The 21,150-nt window shown below is 39.9% G+C and overlaps 1 protein-coding gene across 1 annotated transcript; it reads left to right on the forward strand.

Moving 5' to 3' along the window:
• Window positions 1-18,137: 18,137 nt before the first annotated feature.
• On the forward strand, window positions 18,138-19,589 carry FSHB (follicle stimulating hormone subunit beta). The gene is made up of 3 exons (XM_027902612.1): window positions 18,138-18,175; window positions 18,638-18,797; window positions 19,353-19,589. Exons 2-3 carry the CDS (start codon window positions 18,639-18,641, stop codon window positions 19,587-19,589), a joined length of 396 nt encoding a protein of 131 aa, XP_027758413.1. The 5' UTR covers window positions 18,138-18,175; window position 18,638.
• The last annotated feature ends 1,561 nt before the right edge of the window (window positions 19,590-21,150 follow it).

Here is a 21,150-nt window from a genome sequence, read left to right on the forward strand (position 1 = left end):
CCAGTGGACTATTAACAATGCAAAATAAGAAATCAGATGATCAAAGTTTATGCTGCAATGGATCTGACATTCAGCAATCACGTTAGGCACAATTTCTTTAATTGTGGGAGGCTTTGTCAGCACGAGAATAGACTGCTTTTCACATATAATGCTGTTCATTTTATTCACAGAGGTAAAACCCCATCTTTTTCTGACCACTAAAAACAGAAACACTTCTCAACATTCTCACAATTTATTGCTATTTTTGGGTGTCAATGAAGAATTCTCTGAGTGTAATTCTGAATTAAAACCTCAGAGTCACGAAGTTCTTTAGGTATATGGATTATATTAGGTGAAAGACAATGTGTCCAATTTTCCTGAGCAAAATTTGGAAATGCAGGGTCCCAAAGTTAATTCTTTTCCTCAAAGGATGCCATCATAGTTAACAGATAACCAAGATTCTTGGACAAATTGTGCTAATATCTAGATAGGTATCTAATGAAACAGTGAAAGTTGAAGGATTGGAGTGGTTCTTGGCTCAAATAATAATTTTAAAAAACCAGGTTGAGGTGTTCACCTTGTAGCAAGGAGTAAGCAAAGGAAAGGAAATGCTCATTACAGTGAATTACACAGAATTACCCATAAATAGCCATGCCTTTACAGCAGCAGTCAAATATGACCCGATTATCAGGGAAATAATAACCCTCAAAGGCAACCACTGATCACAGTCAGAGACTCCACTGAGCTGTCTGAAAGGCCTTCTCTTGGATTCTAGGCACAATAGAACTCCCTGAAACAGGGGATGCAATTCACCAGAATAAACTGTCTCAAAGTCAATCAGAAAGACTCACTCTGGGAGCTGTGACTAAACAGAGCACATCTGAAAATTGAAATAAATGCATCTCTACTGTTTCGTTACCCACAATGAAATTCAGTCAGGTACTCATCCTCATTTTCCCTGGAAAATTCACTAGGAAAAGTGGACTCACAGAAAGAGAATTGATTTTATTCTTTGTCTTACTAATAGGCAAAAAAAAAAAAAGTTTAATTCTTCAAAATTATTAGATCAGACAGGCAGGCTGAAAACCTTAAAAAATAAAAATTTGATTTTTTTTTTTCCTAAAGTAAATTATTTTACACCCATATAGAGCCACATTCTGTACTTGCAAGGTTTGGTCTGACATTACCTTCTGAAACTTGGAAGGGAACTGGGTTAAACCACTACAGTGAAAATTTCACTCCCACCTTAAAATTAGTTTGATCAATCATTTTGATTCCTCAATGTTTAACGCAGTTCTCGTAGAATATATTAACATGAGGAGTTATTAAGTAACATGGGAGGTTTCATTGGTCATAGAATCATTAGGCTGGAAGGAATCTATAGGGTTGAGTGAGACCAGGCCAGATTGCCTGGGGTTTGAAAACCTCCCTGGCAAACCTGTTCCAATGATTAATTATCCCATGTTTTGTTGGTTTTTTTTTTCCATATATCTAATCCAAGCCACCCCTGTTTCCACTTATGAGCATTGTCTCCTTCTACCACCACTATGCACCTCAGTTAAGATCCTGGCTCCATTTTCATGGTGACTTCTGGGGTGTTGACATTCTTTTTTGTTTGCTAATGATGCAAAATTTTTATTTGCAAACAGAGTCACTGGCAATGCCTATAAACAGGGGAAATTACGCTGCCTGAAATTTTACATTCTTATCCACTGATATTTCTAAATGTTTTGTACAATCATATTTATATTTTAGAAACAATTATTCAAGATACAAAAAAAAAAGTGAAAAGATGGGGAGGGATAGCAAAATAATATTATTATAAAATATAAATATTTTATATTCTATACCTATATTTATATAACACGTAATGGAATATATTGCAAATATTATTAATATAAATATAGTAAAATATTATTATTTTGTTTGAGTGACACATCACAACTAAAGACTATGAGTTTTCTCATTACAGGTTCCCCTACCTGGTACTACCATTCCTAGTTATATTACAACACCAGTAGCTGTGAAGAAAGGAAATATATCTTTAAATCTGGACAAAATATGAGGGCCCTGGCAAAGCCTTGTCTTAAATAAAGTCCCTGTAATTAACAGGACCGAAAAAGGGCAGAACATTCACTTTTCCATCATGTTGTAAAGAACATCTCAGGAGCATTGCTGCTCCTGGAGCAGCAGAGCATCTGAGGGGCAGATGTGAGCTTTGCCATCACCAGACACTGGGCTGCTGTTTTAATATTTACATGCCTCGAAATTCAGTGCATTCACATTCCCCTGGCCAATTTCTTTGGGCTTATTCATTCTCTCTCCGTTAATATTTTCTGTTCTTTTTAATGAGAGAAAAGCATCTCCGAGCCTGCAGGTAAAACTGAATGAATTTGTTTAAATGTCAGAGCTCTAATAAAGGCCTGGTTCTTCAGCAGCCATTAAATAATTAAGAGGTTGCAGCAGCAGTTTCAAATGGCCCTTGTCAATGCTTGATAACTTATTTTCACATCAAAACCATAAATCATGGGCAACCTGCGTTTCTAGTGATGTTTTAGGACAGGCTGCCAAGTTCTACAGCTGTTTTGAGGAAGACAAAGAAAATACAGTGCATTAACAAAGAAGAAAAAGGAAAACCTTTCTAGATTAGAATTAGATTCTACAACTGTAGTTCATTTCCATTTCATGCCTCTTCCTTTACATTTGCCCACTACAATGAAAATCAAACTGCTTTGTTCACATCAGACATGAACAGACAGAGGCTCATGAAACAGCATGTTTTGGTTTATCACCCCATATTCTTTCAACTCTTTTCTTAGGCACTGCAACCCAAAGCAGCCCAGCTCCTGTGAAGCTGCTGAATTTTACCCTCGGTAAGGGAAGGACAGTGGATCATTTTGATACGTCTCTGTAGGCTCTGAGAGATAATAAGATGTGAGCCAACAGAGGAGCAAGAACACCATTTACAAATTCAAGAACACACAACTCTTCGAGAATAACGGGAACTGCAAAGCTCTTTGGGGAAATTAATCCTTTCCTGTTCTGGTCTCTCAAAAAAATTCTCAGTTTTCTGGTGTTTTCTCAATTCAGAGGCTGAGAACAGCTTCTCCCTGGCTACACCCACTGACCCATGGCATTCTCCTTGTCACATCTGGTATATTTGGAAGGTGACAGCTCTGCAGGAAGCCAGGAAAGCCCCACCAAGGTCACAGACATCAGAAGGGGATCCTTCTCCTGGCTGATGGCTCCTCTGCCATCGTTCACTATTCAGGTCAGTGCAGCCAGCCTTCCCTTTTGGGAATACATTGAATTACAAAGAGTACCCTGAGGCTCCCAGAAATTAAAAAACAAACAAACATGCAAAACCAAACATAATTATGTCACCTAGTTTACATGAGTAGCCTTATGGCACCATGAATGGGAAAGACCTTTCAGAAGCTCCGCTGTTTTGGTTTGGTTTTTTTTTTTTTTGTTCACAAAATAAGACTTTCCTTCAGCTTTTGAGCATTTTGAACTAAAAGTGTCCAGCTTTCCATCAGCTTTCCACTAAACCACAATCAGAGGAGGAAGGGATTCAATAGTTTTCATTCTTGAGCCAAGTGTTATTGAGCCATTGATATTTTTAGGTGTGAAAAGTAGACCCATAATCCATCCAAGCTTTAATTAGATTTTCAGTTATTCTGCAATAAGATCTGTTTGTAAAGAAAAGCAATTAAGACACAACTCCGCTTTTTCAATTTTTTTTTTTTTAGCCACAGAGGCCTAAATAATTTTTGTAGTAACCTTAAAAAATGCATATAAGGAAAGATTCAGAACAGAGCAAAGCCCTTTTGGCTTTTTTGTTTGCTTCTCCCTAGGAATACGGTTAAAGATTCCTTGGCAGATGACAGCAGAGCCTCAGTTCAGGCAGAATTCAAGTAGGGAAAGCTCTGGAAACTGAAGTCACTTGCTAAGAACCACCATGAACATAAAGCAACTGCCCATTTTTCTTTTTACCCTTAACTAAGCACACAAAAATGAAGGTCAGACCCTCAGGACTCGATGTTCAGCTACTGACAGTCAGCAGCTCCCTACCTCAGCACAGCTACCACATCACTCCAAAGCTTGGGCAGTGGGGAGGCTGAGAAACCTTCAGATTAAGCAATTAAGGGGGAAAAAAAAAAAAGAAAAAAGGTGGCAAAATACCACCTTTGCCTCCAAGCTTGCTAAATTGTTTTGTGCCCTTGGCAGTGCTTTGAATTCAAGCCTTCTCAGTGGAAAAGAAACCCCAGTGGATTACTACTGGTTATCATAAGAGTGCAAGCTGTACACTACCCACAAACACAGGGCATTCCTGTGCTAGAGGAAAATACTGCTGCAGTGAGATTCAAATATGCACAATTTACCATGAAGAACTTGTGGGAAAAACTAATTACCGGTTTTTCCTCCGAACCAAAGCAGGTTTCACGGGGTATCAGAGTTGTACACAGATCAGGACAGCAACAAGTGCGGTTTTAGCTCTGTCATTGGAAGAGGAGCAAGTCACTGCTAACAAGAAAGGTCTGAGCTAAATTCAAACAATGCCCTCGATACGCTCAAAACAAGTTTTAGTGGGAGAACCCAGTGTGTCTCCAACATGGAAAATGCCTTCCTGATGTGAAAGACATGTTATCTTCTCTTTCATTGTCTCAATTTTTTACTCATTAAAATGAGGCAACATAAACCAGGCACCTTGTCTTAGAAGGAAAGAAAAAAATGATTTCCAGGTATGTTCATCGCTAAAGGACTTATCAGAATTTCTTCAGAGGAAAACTGTGACAGTGAAGGCAAATCCCACACCAAATTAAAATAATAATAAAAAAAAAAATCTCAAAATTGAACTAAGTTTAGGTGGCAACTATGATGAAAGGACAAGATGAGGAGGCTGGAGACAATGGAAAATAAATGATGATTGGTCTGCAGACTAAACACAGGGGAATTCAAAGGAACAGCACAAGACATTAGAAGGCAGAAACAATAAATGGATGCAGGAAGATCATCAGAAATACCTTAGAAGCAAACTATTCTAGAAACAAGTGAAAGACTTGTCTTTATAGTCTTGTGCACACAGCCTCAATGAAAGAAGTGCATTCACTGAGATTGCTGAAATAATTTCTGATCAAAAGACTGTAAAGTGTAAAATCCCTGCAAACAAAGTAGAAGGCACTTGAACTATACTAAGAAATGCAAACACCACATCTACAACATTCCTTAACTGTTAGTCTTCCCATATATAAAGGAAAGTGATGGCTATTCACAAGTTACTTGGTTTTCAGTCAGAGGAAACATTCCATTAGAAAAAACAATCCACACAATCTCCCTTCAAGGCAAAGAAAATTCCTTCATTGTCAGCGTTAGAGTAAAAATGAACTACAAATAATAAAATCAGCATGACTGGGGGGACTGCCACTCTTCTGCCACTTCACAGCTGCAGTTAAAGGTATGAGATTGAAGGGACAGAAAGCAATGGTGTGAAAACACAGACTGTTCCTCCCACTCTCTGAAAGCCACACGTGGGAACCCGACCCAAAGCCTGGAAACAAGCAGACACATGGTGGGACAACATCGCCCTCACTAACAAACGTATCACGCCGCCTCCCAAAGCCCAGTGTTATTCCCAGGCTGAATTCATTCATTAGCTGGTTTAGAGCTTAATTCAAGCATTTAGCCACCCTGCTACGTGCTTTCCACTGCATTTACAGAGAGAAGGTGCATCTCTTGCTTTGCTGGAAAGCAGTTTCCTTGGCCAGTGTCTGAACTGTCCCACTGCACAGTGTTCAAGCTCTCCCTTTCCCATCCTCACCTGGGCATTGCACGTGCTCCCGTTTGCCTTCAGCTGATTCAGCTGGCCTGGACTAAACACACAGTCTCCACCTGAGGAGGGTCTTTTCAGTGCAAAAGCATTGCTAATCACCTGAGCATCATGTTTACCATTTTCTCTGCCATATCGCTGCTGAACCATAATTATCTTGCAGCTGATTAATATACTCACTTGTTGCTTCTTACTCACTGATAGCAGAAATTCTATTAGAACACTTCAAATTCACTTAGCTGGTGTCACCCCATCTTTGAATTCAATTATGTTTTCCAGATTTAAAACATCAGTGAATTTACTTACTATTTACAACAGGGTAAAAATGAAAACACATGCATAAGACCCATGCTCACACTGTTTTGGAGCCTCTCTTTTAGACCACTACATCTGATATCGTGAGAATTTTCATCATTGCACTTAGTTTTTTTCCTCACTTCACAATTTACCTGCTACACTACTACCTGCCACCTTTTCCAGATAACACTTCAGGTGACACAGCACCAAACACGTTCCTGAAGGCCTTATAGAGCAAGACATGCAGTAATCTCATCGTTTATGAGGGCCAAGATGAACAAGGTTATCAGGCTGATCTAGCACAATCTGCCTTAATCAGCTTGTTGATGTTCCTTTATTATATTCCTTGTGGGTTTATTTACCTTCTCAGTTGATAAGCATAACCACTTCAAAGGTGTGTTAAAATGTTCTATCACAAAGCTTTTTCCCCCCCTCCCCCCAAAGATAGTTATAATAAAGTTGTCTTTTATGGAAATGGGAGATCTTTTCAGTTCATTGCTGAGGTGTTGCTTTGTTAGTTGGGAGATCATTCTTAACCCTGTTGAGATGTGACGTTTTGTCTTGCACAGAAATGTGGCAAGCTTATGGCAAAGCTTTCTGAAGCACAGGAAAGGCTTTCATTTTCTCACATACATACACAGATATGACTAAATAAGGAAAGAAAAATTTTAAAAAAACCACACAGATTTGATTCAATGACAGTAACTCCATTTAGTTGTGGTTTACTACAGCTCATTGCAGAGCAGTGGATAAAATAAACTCTTTCACCTAAAGCTTGCAGCCCTTTTTCTCACGTAATTTATTTCATTATGATATAAAATCTGTAATTTGCTTGAGAAGCAGAATCCAATTACTCTCTAATTAAGAAAATTCGTGTCCTTTGTTTAACTGGAAGGGATCCAGACTCAAACAGTTGAACATTCTTTTTTGTCACCATTGAGAAAAAAAGAGTTCTTTATGTTTTCAGGAAATAGCATCAATTATTTCTTCTAGATTTAAATCCTGGAAGATGGCTCTTACTTCAGACCTCGATAGATCAGAGACACTTTTACGACATCGTACTAGTCTCAAACTATAGTCTCTATACATCATAAATATTACAATTTGCATAAATATCACAATTGCATATACAATTTGCATATTAATTTTTAAAGCTGCACTTTTTAAAATAAAGTGTTGCAGACAGATCCTGCAACATCGCATGAAGGTTTGACTTGCAGATGTCTGCAAAAATTCACCCTGATCTCAGTGTGGGACGGGAGTTATGCCTTGATATTAAAATTCTCCTCTTCATATGCACACTGGAAAACAGGTATATGCTGTCATTTGCATGCCAAAGTTCATCTGTGCCTTTGAAATTCTCTGAGTCTCAACTGCTGCTTGTTGGGAACGTACAATTCCTTTCTAAAGCTTGTTTTTCCATCCCCATGGATGGCTACTTGAGAATATCTGGTAGACATTATTAAGACATTATTATTTATTTATAAGGCTGAAAAGCAAGGGCTCCTCCTTTCCCCAGTCTTTTAGTAGCCATGATAGCTTTGACTTCAATTTGCTCATAAAAGACTTCACAGACTATTTAGGGATCAATGTCTTATAAAACTATGTAATAATCTTTCACAATTTCTGTTTTATGCTAAAATGGGGTGGGAAGGAAGAAATTCAGCAGATAAGGGGGGGGGGGAGGAATCATGATTCAAAATTCAGAACAGCTAAATAGGTCATTCAAGTCTTATAATAATCTCCAGTATCCAGGAGCAGGTGATGACATTGGTAGTCAGGAACAGAAATTACGAATACAGAATGCTGACATTTTTTACAGAGCTTATAGGTCTCCAGCACTGGATTGTCTTTAGCACACATGATGCTCTGTGGGGCAACCCTTAAAGGCATTATGAAGTACACAAAGGCAAAAATACATGTGAGAACATGCAGAACAGTCTTAAAACATCTGCATTTTAAGCCAGTCAAATACAGTGGCTTAAATACTGCTTAGAATCCTTTAAATAGCGCTGAAGGTAATGACTATTCCCCTCACTGTGGCAACAACCCTTCCTCTGAACTCACTTTGCATTAGCCAGTGCTGGCTAATGACTCATGGTCTCTTCAGTTCACCAGCCCAGGAATTCATTAAAAACCTTCTTCTCCCTCGGGCTGCAGGAGGTAACTAACCATCAGCTGATTTCATTGGCACCTTTGCTCTGCTCACAGAGGCCCCTGTGACCTCATCCAAAGCCATAAAAAGGTTGTCTATAACGGGAGAATGGTTGTGGGCATAGGATGGAACTTTTCTCAGCTGATTCCAAAAGTACCTCCTGAGCCTTCCGCTTTTTTCAGTCCGAACAGATTGATACCCAAGGCCTGAGAACCAATCCCTGCACCCAGACCTCTGTGCAGATCCCAGTGTTCACAGACACTGGAAGATCTGCCTCAAGCATTTGACAAGTCTGCCAAAAGCACGGCAGGATTCCAGGGGCTGCAGTGGACACACCAGCTCTCAGCTCTTCTTCCGAGACTGCACCTGTGGCACCGTCACATAACAGCCTTTCCATGTTATTTGGGAAAGGATGTATTATTATACAGCAGAAGCAACTTTTTTTCCTTGCAGTCCTTTGCTTATCAGCTCTCTTCTGAAGATTTTATGTCCCCTGGGTACGGAAATTGAGATGTGAAGCAAAAAAACTCTCTTTGGAGCTACTCAATCACGTGTGTTGAGCAACTGGGAGATTCATAGGATTACAGACACCCAGAAATTTTATCAGAGAGATGGATGTACTGACAGTTTCCTCCAGGAGTATCACTACGTAAAAAGTCATTCAAATAGAAATTAGAATTCAAGAAGGCACATATGACAAACATTTTTTCTGAAAATGTTCCCTAATCTTCTGGATGCAACAAAGAGTGACGAAGTGTTACTGCAAAAGAGAATGGCAGATAGTGGACAACACCAACAAAACAGGAGGCTGCAAAATGATAACCATTTTAACTCTACTGAAAGTTTCCTGGTTTTTGAGGACTGAAAGCAAAAATAAAGCCTACTAAAAAGCAGACTTCCATTAGCAATCTGCTGAAAGCATTACATTGGAACACAAGGAGTACCAGCTGGAACAAACATTACTCTTTTTCAAGGTTGAGAGAATACTAAGATGAGCAAGGACAGAGGAAGACCTCTTGAAGTCAGGAGGAATGCCCCTCAGTGTACAAGCTCTGTAAGAGCAGGTGGAAATGAGATGGAGAGGGAGGCTATATGTACTTTTCTGTAAATCTTCTTTCCTTGTCTCAAACAAGGCACATTAGAAGCAGAAGGACTGCACTCTCCCTTAGCCACTTTCAGAGCAATTCTGTGCTCCACACCAGCAGGAATGATTATGCTTAAGGTTCCAGGGTTTAGAAAGAAAGAAAGGAAAGAGAAGGCATGTTTTCTTAAGCACAGTTCTCCGTGCCACTCATACACAGGGACACAATTAATGCCGCTGCATTTCCAGACTGCTGTGCTATCGCCACTCTTGCAGTGAGATTTCAGTGAAACTTCTTTTTGCCCAAAGGCTCTGCTAGAGCTGGAAAGGACTGAGCACGGCAGGAACCTGGCCAATAGCCAGGAGGCTAAAATTGCTGTTTCAGTTCCCAAATCCTTGCATTTTAGTTTTGCTTGCCGCAATGCTGTAAAATCTGCTTTAGCTGGGAAGTAACTTTCGGCAAAGCGGGAACTTTTGCTCGAGAACCACGAGGTGGCACCACAAGAAGCCAGGAAACCCGTTCAATTATCACCAGCTCCGATCTCGCTCGTTTATATAATTAATAAAGCAATTGAGCAGGGCTGTTTCTTTTTTCAGGCAGTACTACAGAGATTACAGATGGATCTGTGCTCAGCGACTTTTCAATTCCTCTAAAGCCGAGCAGCCAGTGTTTAGACTGATCCATTTCAAACAGCTGTTTAATGACGCGCTGGAACAGACACAACATAAATCAATATTTAAAAAGGTGCTCAGTGCCCACAGGTATCCGATTTCAAGGTAATTCTAATCACATTTAGGAACACACGTTTCACAGGCTGGCCCGTTCAGCTCGTCCCGCGTGATGCCTGCCCTGGTTTTGACTCCCACACCACCCCTCAATTCATCTGCTCACTCCAGTGTCTGGAATCCCATGCTCCCCCATTTCCATGCAGCCTCACAGGACAGGTTTCCCTGCCTGACAGCTGCCACGGAGGTAGGAGGAGAGGGTCCCAATCTCCTAATGAGAGAGAGAGATTAAAAATGAGTTTCTAGTGCCCTTGGCAAGGTAAGAACAACTCCAGGAGCCCAAAGAGAACGGTGACCAGTATTTTCTGATGTCAAGACTCTGGCTTGAGGTTCCAGCCATCAAACAGCTTTCCTTTCCTGCAATAAGGAAGCTTTCCATTTGCTGACATCACGGCAGGTACAGGAATATTTATCTGACAGGCTGAACAGCCCACCCATCCCACCACAGCAGGCTCCAGTGCAGTGCATGCTCTCAGACATGGAAAGCTCCTCCCGTCTCTCAGACCCTCCCAGGTATTTTTTTTTTTATGCCCTTAAGTAATGGAGTGCTTCTGGTCACTACAATTCACATCCCTTAGATTATAATGGTGTTTTCACCTCCCTGCTTCCTATCAGGAAGAACATTTCCACGTCTTCCCTGTGGATTGGGAGAGGGATGAAAAGATACCATGGCGTGGCACAAACTGCTTTGTGCACTTCTCTGCTCAGCCTTCAACAATCACCAAGGAAACAATGCTCTTTAATATAATACCTTAAATCACACACTTCCAAATAAGCTTTCTAAATATGCATTTATCTGAACAAATGTTGTGCCTGTGCATTGTTCCCCAAAATACGTTAAGCCCTCAGAGGGCAAAAAGTTTCCAATAATCTGAATTAAATGAAACTGATCTTCTGGCTGCTACCACGTTCTAGTTGCCTTTTTTTTTCTAATTCAGGAACATTAAGGTGATGAGATATTTATTTTTCAATATCTCATCATTTGGGGAAATTTTTTGTCTGTAATTAAAATGACCAGGTCAAGTCCTCTAGAAACGTGAGCAAAACTGCATTGTGGCATTCAGAACTGGGATGCTGGAGTCTCAGAGCTCCTACCAGAAAAACAGAGATCCTGCTGACCACGTTGTTGATTTGCTTCAACAGTGTTATACAAAATAAACAAAAATTAAGGCTTCAGCTGAAGCCTGAACCTGCCAAATTCATACATACTTTATTTAAGAGTAAAGCCTCTGGTTTAAATTCTTATACTTGTCTTAAAAAATAAACCTTCATCAGGAATTCAGCCAAATACAATACTTGTTTTCTTATTTCATCATTCTGCTAAATACAACCTCAAGAATAAAATCTGGTTTTCCTATTAAGCTGCATACTGGGCTGATACCTGAAAAGTTTTTTCTTTAAGCTTCCAATCTGTTTCCTCATTAAAGCTCTGCAGTACCGATTCCTGCAGTAGCTTTATGAAAAATCTTTGCAAATTTGCAGTCTGGTCACAGTCAAACACCTGCAGCTTACAGTGTGACTTCACCACCCCATATTCTGCACAAAAATGGCTCCATGCCCCAGAATAAAGGGTCCATAGGACTGCTAAGAAAAAATAAGTTGTTTAGAATCCCTTAAAACATTTAATGTTTTAGCTGGGGTGGGTCAGATAAAATGTTAGAATTACAGCTGAAGGTGGTTGTGGCTCTGTGCATTTGTTTCAACCTATTTTTCTTAAGCAATTTGACCTAAAATTACTGCACTCGCAAAGAGAATATGGGTCAGACATCTTCTGCCTAAGACTTTATTTAGAAACCCAAATAAGATGGGCTTTTTATCCCTTCTCCGAGTGTGCTGAATCGTTCTGCATCCGCCTTATTGTGTTATCAATGCAGACTCGCAGCAAGATTCAGATAAGCCTTATGTTGCCTATTATAGTTGCAGTTTGAAAACAATTAGCAGCTCTGTTTTATTTGTGTGAATAAGGCTCAGGCCTGCCACATTTACTGCTTTAGAAGAAACGGACACTTTTTTTCTGAAGTCCTTCCTAAAATTCATCACAGGCAAATGCTTGCCCAGATTCTTAACCTGGTTACAGAACATAGAAATTATGAAAGACTGATGAACTGTTAAAGGTTCTGAAATACTGGTGGTTTTTTCTTTTTTTTTTTTAATTATTTTTTTTTCTAGGTTTAACAAAATATGAACACGACAGATCAGTGAAACAACTCACCTAGAAAATAAAAGCAAACATTCCTCACACAAACTACTAATGGCAGCCCCTGTGCTTTGCACTCCAGTCATTCTTTCATATTTGGGTCTTGAAGTATTATTTACATAAAGGTCTTTAGAAAAAATAAATATTGCCACAATCTGTGGACACATTTGTGGTAAACATTGACAAGACAGAAAACCAGGACTCCTAGTTCAGAAATTTCCAGGCTTTCCACTCAGCAAGTTGAATCAACAAAGGTAAATATCTGTTTTCTCTCAAGCACTTACTTTTAGGTAGCACAAACAGTACCAAAACACTCAACTGAACTCAAATTTGACTTGACTTTCCAAGTGAATATTTAGATGTGTTTATTTGATTTTCTTTTTGGTTATCTTTCTGCTGCTACCAACAGCATAATGACAATTCCATACTGACCCAAGAACTGCTCTCCTAATAAAAAGAAAACCCTAGTTAATTATGTATTAGTAGAATGTATAACCTTTTATACTGTCCATCAGGTCTTTCCCTTGCTTTGTCAATTCTTCTCTAATATGGCTAATCTATTTTAAATCCATTACAATGCTTTCTTGTTGAAAAACACTAGTCATACTCAGAAAGCTTAAAATAAAACAGTGGTGCTCAAGGGCAGTCACAGAATGAAAACTAGTACTTCTTCACACAAAAAGAAGCTACTCCTAGGAAATAAAAGATATTTTTCATTGGAAAATTAAAATATTCAGAAACCAAGTGATAAGTTAAAATGAAAGCATGACCAAAAAAAAAAAAAGGGGGGGGGGGAAGAAGAAAAGAACATTTCTAGCAAACATATGATTTTTTTTTACCTTGATTTAATCTTGAACAGAATCTTAAAGCACATTTTCTAACAGACACCACTGGGGTTACCAAATGATCTTATATAAGGATCCAGGATCACACTGTGATGTGGTTTTGCAATAGCACACAGATCAGAGTTGCATACAAAAAGCATAAGAAAATGCAGCTGGCTTAAATGTTTTGAAATGTGATATAAAAATGAGCCATGAATGAACTTAAGTGAGACAAAAACTGCAAGAAAGGTAACTGACTGACAACATAAGCATCCCTGTTGGTCCTTGCACTGCTCTGTGTTCATTAACCACTTTTCAGAATTGTTCGTTTCTGCTGCTGTTGACTGCAAGCACTGTTTCCACAAAACTTAGAAGGACTAACAGCTTGTGTAGGTATTTGAAAATATAGGATATATTTGCTCCAAGTAATGCAAACTTGTATCTCAAAAACTCTCTAAAATCCTATGCTACTAAACACACAGTCAGTGCATTCTAGCATTTTCTTTATTCTCCTGAGGGTCAAGTGTTCTGCTTGCATAGGGGTGCATACATAAATTCTTTCATTAATAATTAAGTCTTTAGCTGACACTAATTAGTTTCAACTATCTAACTATGTGCTCAGCAGGCCTGACCTACTTCACAGTTCTGCATCATTAGTGCTGGGAAATTAAAACAATATCAGTAAAAATTACACTGACCAATAGTGACCAACCTCTCAGAGCAGTTACCACTAAAGCCAGCGAGGGTCTCACCACTGACTTTAGTAAAATTAACAGCAGATCCCAAAGGCACAGAGAGAGGTAACGCAATGACAAAAAGTCACCTCCCACCGGTAGTAAGCAGCAAAAACAACAACAACAACAAGGGGAAAACAAAACTCCAGTTAATTTGCTGAGCACGGGCCTCTGGTGCTCTGCTGTGAAACACCAACCCCACCCAGGGAGCACAGACTCAGATGCAATTTGCAAGCTGGGCACTTCAAGGATATCAGTTTAGCCACCGCCTGGGAGCAGCAATACACCTCAGGTTAAATTTGGACCTGTGCAGAAAAACATTTGGACAAACTCAAAAAAAAAAAAATGGGCGAGGGAGGGTGCTCAGTCAAGACAGGCTGTGTGCAAAGGAAACCTGACACACCACAGTGTGATGGCACTGAAGTGCCCAACTCCAACTCCTCATTCAGCTCTACCACGTGGAATGTTAATTAGTCTGTCTTTTGTATCAGACATGTTATTTTTCCCATTAGAAGGTTCAATACATCTTCTATCAGGACTGAGTCAGATTTATTTTTTCATGGAGGTCAAGTTGCACATGTATAAGCAGGTTTTCCAATAGGTCTTTGGTAGAGGCTGAAGTTCTCTGAAAGATCTGAGCTACCTTCCTTTAAGCAAGGCAGACTTACAGCTTGCAATAGCAGAGTTGTTAGTCTTAGCACCATCCCACTTAAAGAAAGAAATTGCACTTGCTTAGAACATACAAGGAACATAAAGCTTTCAGCTGTGTATTAGCAACTTCTGCAAGGGAAAAAAAAAAGAACCAAACCAGAAAAACCATCAGTAAACACACACAAACCCACAAACAAACAAACCCACCACCAAACAAAAGAAAAAGCAGAAAGAAGCAGCAGAAAAACAGAAGAAAGAGAGCAATAATTACTGCTAGAAAGGAAACAAGAACAGAATGTGTCACAGCACTTCTGGCTGAAGGGATTAGAGACAGCAAAGCAAGTGCTCCCTTGCAACAGTGATGGCGCCAGTGGCCTGCTAGGTGACAACAGCAAACAGTCCCAGGGAAATAGGCAGAGAACACAAAAAATATAGCAATAGGACAAGCCTTTTATTTCCCCGAGGTGTCACTAAGGCATTAAAACGCGAATCTGATGTCCACTGTGACTGGCACAAAAGCTGGTGAGTCTTCACCTGCAGGAATACCTGAACTTTGATGAACCAGCTCCTTGCCCATGTTGAAGATATTCCATTACAGCATTTACCAGAGTTCTGCACTCCCTCCAAGGGGAGTAGAGCAATCTCCCTTGACAGAGGTCCTGATCGTTAAGTGCTCCCTTAGGACCCTCCCATTCCCAATTATAAGGTAATTACAGGATCCTGTGGCAACTTGAGCCCTCTCACAGCTCTTGCTGTAGCTTGCATTCTGCACAGTGGACCCACTAATAAGTTAATTCTAGAAAGGTGTAGGAAGAGCATAAGTCTGCTTTGCTGAGGCCATTTGCAGAGACATTCCAGAGCTGTGAATTGCAGAGCACGTCTGAATCTTTCTGTGCAGACACAGCACAATATTTTTTTTTAGTTTCCTAAGCTGTACACACAAACCACCAGAGAATTCCAGGAGTATGGCTGCAATAATTCTTCTCTGACAGTCTGGGCAACACCCAGCATCCAGCCAAGAAGCGTAATGACAGCTGCTAAATCTAGCGTGGACAATGCTGCTTGAGAGCTGGGTAGATAAAACTACTCCTTCACATTTAAAAGTTGCTGCAGTAAGTGAAGAGAAAGTGTTCTTTCCTCTGACATTATTCCCTAAATTTAAACAGAAACCATTTAAAGTGGAAAGTATTACTGTTTCTCAAATAGATACAAAATTCAGTAACACAGAACCCACATATTATGTTCACATACATGTGAAAATTAGAGTTTTCTGGATAAATAATTTTGTTATTCCCTTCGCACCTACCATAATCTTTTTAATCTAATGGGAATGCAAACTTGAAGGAGTAAGACACAATTAGCATATAAACATTTCCCAGAGGAACGAATCCATAATCTTAGAAAAACATGTACTTACACAGCACCTTGCCCTTCATGAGGTTCTTTTAGTGTATCCTTCTAGCAAAAGGTGTGGGATCAAAATTAACCAAGTAACAGCTCACCAAATTACTACTCCTCAAATGGCAGACTGGGGCTTAGTTGACTTCAGTTTGCAGTTTCCTGTTACCCCCAAAACACATATTCACATACTCTCACAGTGAATGTAGCAGAGCTGATAGCTGGAGAGTCAACCCAGAACTGCTGATTACAGGAACAAACGCCCTTGAAGTCAGTGCAGGGCAAAATCTTCCTGTTAAAAAGTTTGTACTGTGCTTGCAATGAGGCTTCATGAACATGTGTAAAGCATTTTCTGGGGAGGGAAGAAACAGCATGGCAGGGACTGGGCTGAACTAGCACACTCTACTTGTGAATCTGTGCTTTTAGTGGATGTGCATGACTTCTTCATGTCATGAAACAGATCACTGGGACTGAGAGATTAGATATTTTCTGTACTGTCCTTTGCTAATCAAATTTATTTCGTTTCATTTAATTTGCATCCATTACTTTGAACAACTATAAATTACTTAGAAAAGGCCAGATTCTCAGTAGGGTTATAACAAATTGTAATCAGCTTTTGTCTGGCATTTCTGGAATTAGTGATTTACAGCAACTGAGAATCTTCTCTGAGAAGACAGACTGTGTTGATGCTAAATGACACAGCAGACCCTTATTAAAAAACCACAGTTTATATTAGCACAGGGTAAGATGTCTGATTTCTTGTCTTCTTTACACATTCAACTGAACTGTCTTCTCACTCAAACAAAATCATTATTACAGGAGATGTCCAGGGAAAACCTGCAGCTCAGCTTTCTAACTTTGGTGCGATATGAAATTCATTAACAAATGAAGGTATTTCCACGCAGACTGCGTGGAAAATGGAACAGATGGCCAGTCTGCAGGACCACAGGAAGGTATGACACACTTAAAGGGCTCATTTGTAAAAGCCACTTAGAAAAGTATCCCGTCTGCTGGAAACTAATAGGCCAGTGAGAATTTCTTTTCACGATAAAATGCTTTTAATTGTATGTCCTTGTCTAGTTTTCTTCTGTGGATGGATTTCTATGAAAGTCAGACTGACCATCACAGAACAGTCAAAACAAAGCAAGACTGGCTGTTCTGGGTGGGTGATAGTAAATACAGTGCTGCTGTGAGTCATTTTCCCCAGAAGTGATATGTGAAACCCAACAAAGTTCTTTCTCTGTCGTTATTCTGGTGAAGAGGCACACAGCACTGACTTATGAGTGCAGAAAAGGGCAGTAAGCAGGGGAACACTGTCCACAGAATCTTTTATTATCATGGGAAACTAGGGAACGCATTAAAATTGAGTTTCCGTGGCCATCAGTAAAAAAAAACATTAGCATTTTCCCAGTAACATGATAATATTGGATTTGAGATCACTGGCACAAAAAACACAGATCTGGAGCCTCATTATGACATCCTTATTCTCCCTTTCTACCATACAGACATCCCTTGCATAAATTAAAAAAAAAATTTGATCATGCAACAGGCAGGAACCAGGACTGCAGATACTGGGATAGCAAAGTCACACTGGTATTAGGAACGGTGAAGAAAAGTGTAAATCTTCATGGTTTAACAGAATTCACAGTGCTGGCTTTCTTGGACCACAGATCAATAAAAAAAGCACATATGCAGTTCAGTGGGTAGGACCTAACTCAGAGAAAAGCAGTTAAGATTGATACCCTGAAAACCCCTAGAACATGTTCATTAGTCAAGAAACACCATAACAACGTCTCCTCTATGAAGGGTCTCCCACTACCAGAGGACCACCTTTGCACTCCACACCCCAGCCTGAGAGCTGACACAGAACACAGTTAAAATACCCGAATTTCCTCTTCCAAAAGCACGCTTTCCAACCTTTTTTTCAAATTGTGGAACAGCTCAGCTATTTCTAAATGCCACCGAATCAAATCCAGTGAAACCTCTAGAGAGACACTGTGACAGTAACCTTCACCATCACTGCCTGAGTGTGTTTGGCTTTTCTTTTTTCCCCCCTAACAAGGCTTAATCTCACTGTCTGGCTGAGCACTAATCCTCTTTCACCAGGTCCCAAACTAATGCCTGCTGCATTAATACACTGCAAATCCTCAAGGTATAAATTACACACAGTTGGGTATAAAAGGGAAGCACAGGACTTTCTTCTCGCTACGGCTATTACTACCAGGAAGGCAAGCAGAATACAGGTAAGTTTTCATCAGAGCCTGATGTAGAAATCCTTTTTTTCAAATTACAAACATTTCATGTAATTAATTGCTACTGAAAAATATATTACCCTTTGCGCTTTCTCTCCCTTGCCTCCTTTTCTTTCCCCTAAAGACAGGACACATTCTCTGTACAGAAACTCAAGTAAAAATATTTCATTGAAACTGGTATGGTATTCTGCTATTATTAATCTCCAAAGATTGCTAACGTGCCTCTTCAGTTCTTAGGAAAATCAAACTCCTTTAACAATAAATATGAGGATAGACCTACTTAATGTCTGTTTTTCACTGATGTTTCCAAAAGCTTGCTATTATAGAACTATTTAAGGACAATGCCAAGACTCAATCTCTCCCTGTTTCTACAAACATTTCCTGTTGAAAAAAAACTGCACATGTGTGTCCAGCATACATATTTTTTATTTTTTTTTTTTGCTTTACACACAGGATGAAGACAGTTCATTGTTACGTGCTGTTATTTTGCTGGAAAGCGATTTGTTGTGACAGCTGCCAGCTCACCAATATTACCATAGCAGTGGAAAGAGAAGAATGTGAGTTCTGCATTACAGTGAATGCCACGTGGTGCTCTGGATACTGCTTCACAAGGGTGAGACTCCCGCTTCTAATTCCAGGAATTAAATATTCTTGGAGTTAAATATTCCAAGTGATGTTTGAATAACCCATTCCTCCAGTCCGAGGACGAGCCTTGTGAAAGAACGGGTTGAGCAGCAGGAAAGTAGATGCACAGCCAATCTGAAGAAGGGGGAGGGTGAAAAGACACGAGTAAAACAGTTATTTAACTGGCTGCTCACTTTGTGTTTACACTGTATAATTAGTGTTTAAAATATTATAGTGTAGATCTCTGCCTTGTGTTTGATTTGTGGTGGCAAGCAGACACAATAGAGCAACCTTCTCTATGGAGGCTCCTACTTTTTCAAATAATTTGAAAAATCAAGCAATAGACCTGAAAGATTGTCTAGAGATGGCATGACGCAGATTTGCCATGTCAGTACTGAAAGGCAAAATTTAAGGATCTAAGGGGGGTTAGAAGAGTCAGATCCAAATGCTTTTGACCTTTGCGGGATTTTCCTATTTTATAAAAATTCGGAATTCTACCCCATAACAGATTTCAAACGGTTTGGTTTCCTTCTTGTAATTTCAGGACCCAGTATACAAGTATCCACCAGTATCCTCCGTTCAGCAAACCTGCACCTTCAAGGAGGTCGTGTACGAAACAGTGAAGATCCCTGGCTGTGGTGACCACCCTGAATCCTTCTATTCATACCCAGTAGCTACAGAATGTCACTGTGAGACCTGTGACACTGACACCACTGACTGCACCGTCAGGGGACTGGGGCCATCCTACTGCTCCTTCAGTCAGAATGGGAGCAACCAGTGAAGGGTGCTGGAGATGGCAGTTTGGCTTTAAGTGTTCCCTCCTAGGTAAAGGTACTGATCAGGCTTAAGTGGAAGATAAAAAGCGAGGTTGTTTAGAATGCCAAGATTTAAACAAAAACTTTTAAGGCCAAAATGGAGAGCTACTGACTAAACTCTTCCTCAGGCCTTCCCTACTTAACCCATCAGTTGCCTTAAAATCATTTTCATACCTCTATAGAATGCTGCTTCTGATTTCTTCTGCCCTTGCCTCCCCTTCATCACAACTTCTTTATTTATATTCCTGCATTACCCCTGCCTGGTTCACTCAGATTATTCTGTGCCATTCCATGCTTTCAGAAGTTCCCAATTTTCAAGTCTTTATTAGCCCCAGCTTTCCATCTCTCCTCAGGATGCACTTACTTCAAAAAGCTTTGCTGCTCTGATTTTATTGCTACCAATGTCTGTGCCTTAACTTCCTACCAGTTGGATTGTAAACCTCTCTCTTAGCTGAGATCCTGCTTGTTTTTTTGTTGGTTTTTTTTTCTTTCAAAAGACTTCATATAGTTACTATGCTCTGTAAATAAGAACAGCATGTTTATTTAAGAGCCAAAAATCTATGTTCAAAGGTGGAATAGCACTTGAATTCTTGTACTTTCTCTGCAAGAGGCTTGCTGGCTCAGCCTCAGTGCCACAACAGCACAAGTAACAGGCACTGCTTGTTCATACCTGGCTAACTTGAAAAAACAATCATCAGCTCTCTATTTTCACCTGAGTACAGAATGTAATCATGAGAATCCTTTAGCATCATTTAACACAGAAGTCTCACAAATTATTTAGGGATGAATCTAGAGGCACCCGACCCCAGTAGTAGTGCAAACACGGCGTGACAACATGCCTTGGAAAGCAGTTTGCAGCAGTCCCTTCTGAGAAGGGAAGTTCACAGAGCTCTGCAGCAATTTTGCGAGGGCCAATACGAAGTTGGGGTGGTCAGCAAGCAAGCTGGAAGACTGACTGAATCAGAGTGGGAAAATTACCTCACATTACTGAGAATATTATCTTGAAGCCTACGGAATGGAAATCAGGAAAACGAAAACATACCGTTCTTCATCAGAAAAAAATAAAAATCACCTACACGGGCACAGAATGGAGAGCAACTGATTCAGCAGCAGTTTGGCACCGAAGACTTGGAGGTTATACAAGAGAAGGAAGAGTCAACAGCATCACAGTGCTGCAGAAAAGTGGGAATGTAAAGGAATAGAGCCTTCAGGACACAACCTACCTCCACCACTCAGTTCAATGTGACACAGGCTGAGTGGTTATTTCTGTCTTTGAACAGAGAATTCAGTGCATTGAAAGACTGGAGAAAATCCACAGAAAAGAAGGGAGAGAGGCCTAAAAAAAAAAAGAAAAAAAAGTCTTAGGAGAAAAAGATTTAAATAAATGTGGTTGGTTTGGTTATGGGAGGTAACACTTTGGGGGGAAATATTCGTGGAATTTTTATGTGCTTGAAGACTGTTACACAGAAGAGGAACAGTCAGTTCTCCACGTTCAAAGAGAACAGAACAACCAAAGAAAGATTCAGA

Source organism: Empidonax traillii, unplaced genomic scaffold (genome assembly GCF_003031625.1).
Source record: "Empidonax traillii isolate 1590-97213 ecotype Southwest subspecies unplaced genomic scaffold, ASM303162v1 scaffold891:size446522, whole genome shotgun sequence".
Taxonomy (NCBI): domain Eukaryota; kingdom Metazoa; phylum Chordata; class Aves; order Passeriformes; family Tyrannidae; genus Empidonax; species Empidonax traillii.

Coding starts and splice junctions, on each gene's coding strand:
- FSHB (XM_027902612.1), top strand. CDS start 18,639: ATGAAGACAGTTCATTGTTACGTGCTGTTATTTTGCTGGAAAGCGATT. Junction 18,798..19,352: donor CTGGATACTGCTTCACAAGG/GTGAGACTCCCG, acceptor TTGTAATTTCAG/GACCCAGTATACAAGTATCC.